The sequence below is a fragment of the Melopsittacus undulatus genome, chromosome 3 (assembly GCF_012275295.1).
Source record: "Melopsittacus undulatus isolate bMelUnd1 chromosome 3, bMelUnd1.mat.Z, whole genome shotgun sequence".
NCBI classification, from domain to species: domain Eukaryota; kingdom Metazoa; phylum Chordata; class Aves; order Psittaciformes; family Psittaculidae; genus Melopsittacus; species Melopsittacus undulatus.
In genome coordinates this window covers 108,993,441-108,999,440 of record NC_047529.1, presented here as the reverse complement: position 1 = coordinate 108,999,440, position 6,000 = coordinate 108,993,441, and the positions used below count along the sequence as shown (strand labels likewise).

General features: G+C 43.8%; 1 protein-coding gene across 1 annotated transcript; it reads right to left on the bottom strand.

Moving 5' to 3' along the window:
- Window positions 1-201: 201 nt before the first annotated feature.
- EPCAM (epithelial cell adhesion molecule) lies at window positions 202-5,968 on the bottom strand. The gene is made up of 9 exons (XM_005151849.3): window positions 5,737-5,968; window positions 5,263-5,367; window positions 4,482-4,722; window positions 4,117-4,182; window positions 2,908-2,971; window positions 2,439-2,540; window positions 2,117-2,311; window positions 1,672-1,713; window positions 202-1,003 (listed from the first exon to the last, which is right to left on the bottom strand). Exons 1-9 carry the CDS (start codon window positions 5,801-5,803, stop codon window positions 962-964), a joined length of 924 nt encoding a protein of 307 aa, XP_005151906.2. The 5' UTR covers window positions 5,804-5,968; the 3' UTR covers window positions 202-961.
- Window positions 5,969-6,000: the final 32 nt, after the last annotated feature.

Here is a 6,000-nt window from a genome sequence, read left to right as displayed (position 1 = left end):
TTTGGTCAGCCAACAGGACAGCACGCAACAGCAGAAACAGAGTGTAGCTGTGTAGCACCCAGGCAATGGGTAATGGTGAAATAGCTCTTTCTCAGGTCCACTGCCAGATGATAGGCTACCCATTCCCAACCCTATACCAGAGATGTTCTAGATTAGAGGCTCATTTTATAATAAATACCATTTGAAAGAGCAGTCTGCACATTCCTGAGATTGCTGCATTCACAGCATGTTTATTTTTTATACAAGCAATTCATATTTCATCATTTTACTTGTGGTGCACATTAAGAGTGGAAAAGAGGGTAAAGCTTACTTTTCACAGCTTTAAAAAAATGAACTCATGCTACTGAGATACTAGGTGGATAATACAAACTTTGTTAATTGGAGTTCTAGAATATTTCCACCTATGCTAAGGTTGGTTGCTTGCTTTAAGGCAATACTACACTGCTGAATGTGTAAGCACAAGAATTTAGCAGATCATCATAATTTCAACATGGAACCATTAGAAACCTGTTTCAAAGTTTTATTAATTCAAGTAATAAAAAAAAGTTACAGCAACTTGAAATATGTACAAACAGCCATAAACCCACCATGTTCAGTTATACAGGAGGCAATCTGTTACAACTTTGCTACAAAAAAACCACTTTATTCTCAATAACCCTCCCACACGGGTAAAATAACTATTTAAGCATCTATGCTCCAAATCCCTAGTAACAGCACTTGTCAACTAATTTCATCCTTATAAAAAAAAATAAAATCAGGGAGCAATAGGTTTGACATGAGTAAGATGGGGCTGGTTTTTAACTCTGAGTAATAGCATAGTTACCAGTCTTGGCTGTTAAGAGTTTTAACAATTATCAAGTGAGCACAACTGCCCCCCTTTCAAGAGGGATCTTTAAAGAGTTAAGATCCATGCCTCCAATGATTCCATCATCTTGTTTGAATCTTACTTTGGCTGATTATGTTATGCATTCAGTCCTCTATGCATCTCATTCATTTCCTTTACCTGGAGGGGAAGAGGTAGAAGATCAACATTTGTGCTACTTCCCAGTTTAAGACTCAAGATGCACAAACATCCCAGATTTTCATTAGCAAAGGAATGTGATGTAACACTAACAGAATCAAACATGACAAGACCACGGTAACACTTCAGCTTTTCTAATACTTTTTAGAAAACAGTACTCTTTAATAGTGTGCTCCCTACACAAACCCTATGAAGCTACAACATTCTTTAGATTCCTTTCAAAAGGCTTTAGTGCTTGGGGTGACACTGCTGCACTAGCACCATTTGTTACTATTCCATTGGAAAGTAGCTCTTCAATAGAAACTGCAAACTCCATGCAAATACCTCAAGTTAAGGTCTTCCTGACAGAACAAAGCAATCAGTGTTTCCTGTGGATTGTATGGCCCTTGCTATAGATATGTAAAACCAGTACTTGCTGTTAGCACCGCCCTCACCACGGGAAATGCAGCAGATCATCGGCTGCCTTTGAAACTAGTACAGAAAGGAACGTGGTAAACTTGAGCTCTTATATAGATATGAAAACTAGTTACAGAATTCGAATGCTTTCAATCTCCTTGAACACATCTGAAGCACCCACAGCAAGCTGTTAACCTACAGTAAACTTAGGGAACCTCCTCCCCACACATACACCATGAACAGAAATTAATTACCTCTGCTTTCACGTACTTCCCTTTCCTCCTCCTTGTGAGGACCTGCGAGAGAAGGACAGAATAATTTTGAAGTTCTCTTTAAGTCTTGACTTACATCTCCCTTCATTTGATTAAGACTTTAAAACTCCAAACTTGAAGCTGTCCCTTCCCCATCCTTCCAAAGCAAGGTTTGCGAGAGGCTATTGCTTTCAACTACTTTAAACCAGGAGAGAAGTACTTTCCTCACCTCAATTAGTTTTCCCTATTACTTTCATCTTCCACACAACACCCTTCACTCATGACCTGAAACAGCGATGCTGTGCCCATCACCACTTTCCCACCTCTCAAGTCTCAAAAAAGAAACCAGTTTAGAAGGAAAATTGTTTGCAGCAGAGTCCAATTACCCTGGACATATTATTTCCTGACTTAGTTACCCATTCTGTTTGGCAGCTTTGTTAGAACTTACCAGAACAACAATTGCAGCAACTACTGCTATTACTATGACTACAATGACCGCAATGAGGCCAGGAGTCAGAGACTTCATGGAAAACTCTGGTGCTATTTCATCAACGTAGTAGACCACTGTCTTCTCAAGCTTCAACATTTCATTATCAATGGTGATGTTGAGTATGTTGTTATGAAAGACGGGGTCACCTTTTACCTAAGAACAGATAGGAAAGATCTAAGCATTGCAATAATTCATCTTGCTTCAGCAAGTATACAGTAAGGCTACTCAATGCAATATACACATCTAAGTCTTTGGCAGACTTCACCCATAACAAACTTACATCTTTCTCAAAGTAGTAGGCCACATCAGCTATATCCACATCTCCAAGAGATTTTTCTGAGGAATTTTGCTTCAAATCAATAGTAATGTAAGGTTTCTCATACTGCAAAAAATATAGTATGGTATTAAGAAAGGGCTAATTTAAATCCAGTTATCAAATACACAGCAAAGTATTATATTCCAACTTATGAACTCCCATTCTGAACCACATTTATGTTTAAGCCAATGGTTTACAGTAGGATTCAGATTTCCTTTTTAGTGAAACAAAGAATTTATCTACTGACTGAGAGCAATATGTAGCTTCTTAGTATTTCAGATGAGATACAGCTATTTGCTAGCTGCTCAGCATCACCATTTTGAGAGCTTCTAGTAAAACTCATGCTGTACTGCATCTGTCAAACATGAGTTTTCAAAGTTATCCACAACCAAATGAAGTTCAGATACTTGTTTAAAAATTATGTGCCTCTTACCAGAACACCGCTTATAAAGCGTCCATCCAGCATGTAGCGATTGCTAATTGTTTCCTTGAAAAACCTGTAAGGATATTAAAACCATAGCTCTAAACCCAGTACTACTTTACACATCCATTTTCAAAAGCAGGGAAGACTAGGATAATTGGTCGTTTTTTTCCTGCAGTCTCTTTGTGGTGGGTCATCCCCATCTGGCTGCTAAACCCTCGCCTAATCTCTCACTCACTTGCCCCTAGCAGGACTGAGAAGAGAACCAAAAGGGCAAAAGCAAGAAAAAACCCTAATGGGTCAAGATAAAGACAGTCTACTAAGTGAAAGGGCTAGGTGGTGAAATTAAAAACCCCCAAGCAATTCAAAAAACCACCACTCACCACTAGCAGATTGATGCACAGCCAAATCTGAGCAATGGCTACTTACAATATGGGATCTCCCTTTGGTTAGTTCAGGTCAACCACCTCTGCCGTGTCCCTTTCCCAACCTCCTGCCTATCCCCAACCTACTCACTGGGCCAGCACAGTGAGAGTCTGGAGACACCCTTCACAGTCAGCACTGCTCAGCAAGAAGTCACCAGTGCTTTAGCATCAACACTGTTTTGGTCACTGGTCTAAATCACAGCACTGTAGCAACTGCTACCAAGAAAATTAACTCCATCCCAACCAAACCCAGTACACTCATTATGATACTAGAGCTCTGTTAATTTCTGCAGTGTTAGAGAGAAGAGTTTGAAGTCTTTGGAATTCAGAAGAGAAGCAACCTTTGTTCTGGGTGGGAGGGGTGGATAGGGGTATGTGGGGAATAGCTACAAGCACTTTTTTCTTTTGCTCTAACAGAGAAGTAAGACTTTATTTCAACTAAAAATAACCAAACTCTCATTTTCCCCCTGTTGCTACTGCTGCTATGCAGGCCCTCCACCATCTTTTTCAGTTTACTTTTTGGGTAGTTTCACCTTATTACCTTCCATCTTCTTCAGTACATTGACTTGGTAAAACAAAAACTAGCTATCAGAAGTGAAAATGAAACTCATTAGCAGTTATTTTATCCCCAATAAAAATTAAAGAAGTTCCATTAAGGATCTGTAGGTCACTTTCAAGATAGCTTAGAAGTGAGAGGTACAAGTTTGACAATACTTTTAAACGCTTGATTAGAAATACACTAGGTACCAAGTAGTGTATGCAGGCATTGCAATGACATCTTGCTATTGTCACTTACTTCTTTAAAGACTCAGTGTTCAGAGGAGTATTTCTATCAGCATGTTTCATTTCAATTATGATCCACCTGAAGCAACAGGAAAAATACAATATTCTTAAAGCATGCCCATGCAACAACACATAATAAAAATATAACCCCAGGCAAAAGAAACCCCCACAAAGCAATGAGACAAAAACAAAGAACAACCCCTCCAAAACCTGTCAATGGCTCCTTGTTTCTGAAGGTAAACAAGAAAAAGCAATACTCAAGTGTTCATTGTTCCATCTTCATTCATCCCTAGCACATTCATATAGATAAACCCTCTAAAACACAAAACCCAATACAGGAATGTTTTCACTTCATAGACACCCTGTTGAAAGACATACCATGTTCTGACTAATTGATTGCACTTCAAGTCTGCATCATGTTTGTCAGTTCTTCTAACACCAGCTGTATTCACACACCAACAGGTAGTCCCGTTGCACTGCTTCGCCTTGAAAATACCAGCGTTTTCGCACTCGGGATCATAAAGGCCATCCGTATCCTCAAATGCATCTTTTGGTTTCTCACGGCGACCTGATTTTGAGCCCATCATTTCTGCTTTCATCAGCAGGCACTTTGAAGTCACTGACAATAACCAGAAAGTCACGTTATGCAGCATCAGACCATACATGTTCAGAACAGAGCTCCCGGTCTATAAAAACACACGGTTACATCAGAAGCAACCAATTTGAAGCTATTACAATGAAGAGCGGGTGCCTAGCACGTAGGTGGTGGCTCAGTTGACACAACTGGGCTGTGTTAGTTTCTCAAGATGCTTAAGAGGTCCAGCCAGCTTTCATTTCCTTCAGCATAAGTGTTACAGTTGAGCCGAGTTTGAACAAAGAGTACGTCCTGAGATAACTCTCTTACCACGTCTGGATGAATAGGAAAAGTCGCGATATGTGCTTACAAGGAAGCTAAATCTTTGAGAAATCCTTGCCATTACAGACCAAATACTACAGCGGACAAGGCATTTGCCTCAATATAGGTTGACCTGGAAGACCAGGAAGCAGCTTTCCTTCCTTACGGCCATTATATTCAAGAGCTCAATGGCTATTTCCCCACATCCCCTCGAGTTCGGCTAGCACTGCCCCTCGCTGCCCGGCCCGCCCGCGCTGTACTCACATTTGTCGCAGTTCACAGTCGCACCGGAGCCCACCCCATCGCACCAGCAAACGCCGCCGTTGAGCTTGCAGTTGGTGACGCGCTTGTTCTTCTCGCAGATACACGCTGGAAAAGAAGCGCGGCCGTGAGTCCGGGCACCCCCAGGGCACCATTGCTCCGCAGCGAGACAAAGCCGTCCCTCACCGGCCGGAGCTGTCCGGGAGCGGCGCACCCAGACCCGCCGCTCCTCACCTGGCCCCCCGCCCGGCCCCAGTGAAAGGGGAGAACTTCCGTCGGGACCTCGCCGGGGCCCCTGCGGCAGGGGACAAAGGGACGCGGAGGCCCCAACCCGCCCTCACTTGTCCGTCAGCCCACGGCCCCGGGGGTGCCATTTTGGGGCGAAGCGGGGCGCCCCTAACGCGGCCTCAGAAGGGGACCGTGGAGCCCGGTTAGGAGCAGAGGGTGCCGTGGGGGGAGAGGAGCGCAGGCACTTACAGTCCTGGGCACAGGTAGCAGCGCAGAACAGCAGCAGTAGGAGCGCAGCCCCACAGAAGGGCTTCATGGCTCGGGCTGTCGGCGGGGCGCAGGGAGGCCGGGGCAAAGGCAGCAGCGGAGCAAGAGCGGTCTGCGCACGGCAGTGGGGCCGAAATGAGCCGTCCAACAGGTTCCGCAGGTGATGGTGGCTGCGCCGCACCCTCCCGGCTCCGGTTACACCTGGGACGCGCAGGAGGTGGTGGTGGCGGCGGCTCCTCCTCCCGG

Bases quoted from the DNA above. Each gene is read 5' to 3' on its own strand.
- EPCAM (XM_005151849.3), bottom strand. From the start codon at position 5,803: ATGAAGCCCTTCTGTGGGGCTGCGCTCCTACTGCTGCTGTTCTGCGCT. The intron at 5,368-5,736 runs GTAAGTGCCTGC...CTTCTTTTCCAG, and splicing joins TGCTACCTGTGCCCAGGACT to CGTGTATCTGCGAGAAGAAC. The intron at 1,004-1,671 runs GTAATTAATTTC...CTTCCCCTCCAG, and splicing joins GGAAGTACGTGAAAGCAGAG to GTAAAGGAAATGAATGAGAT.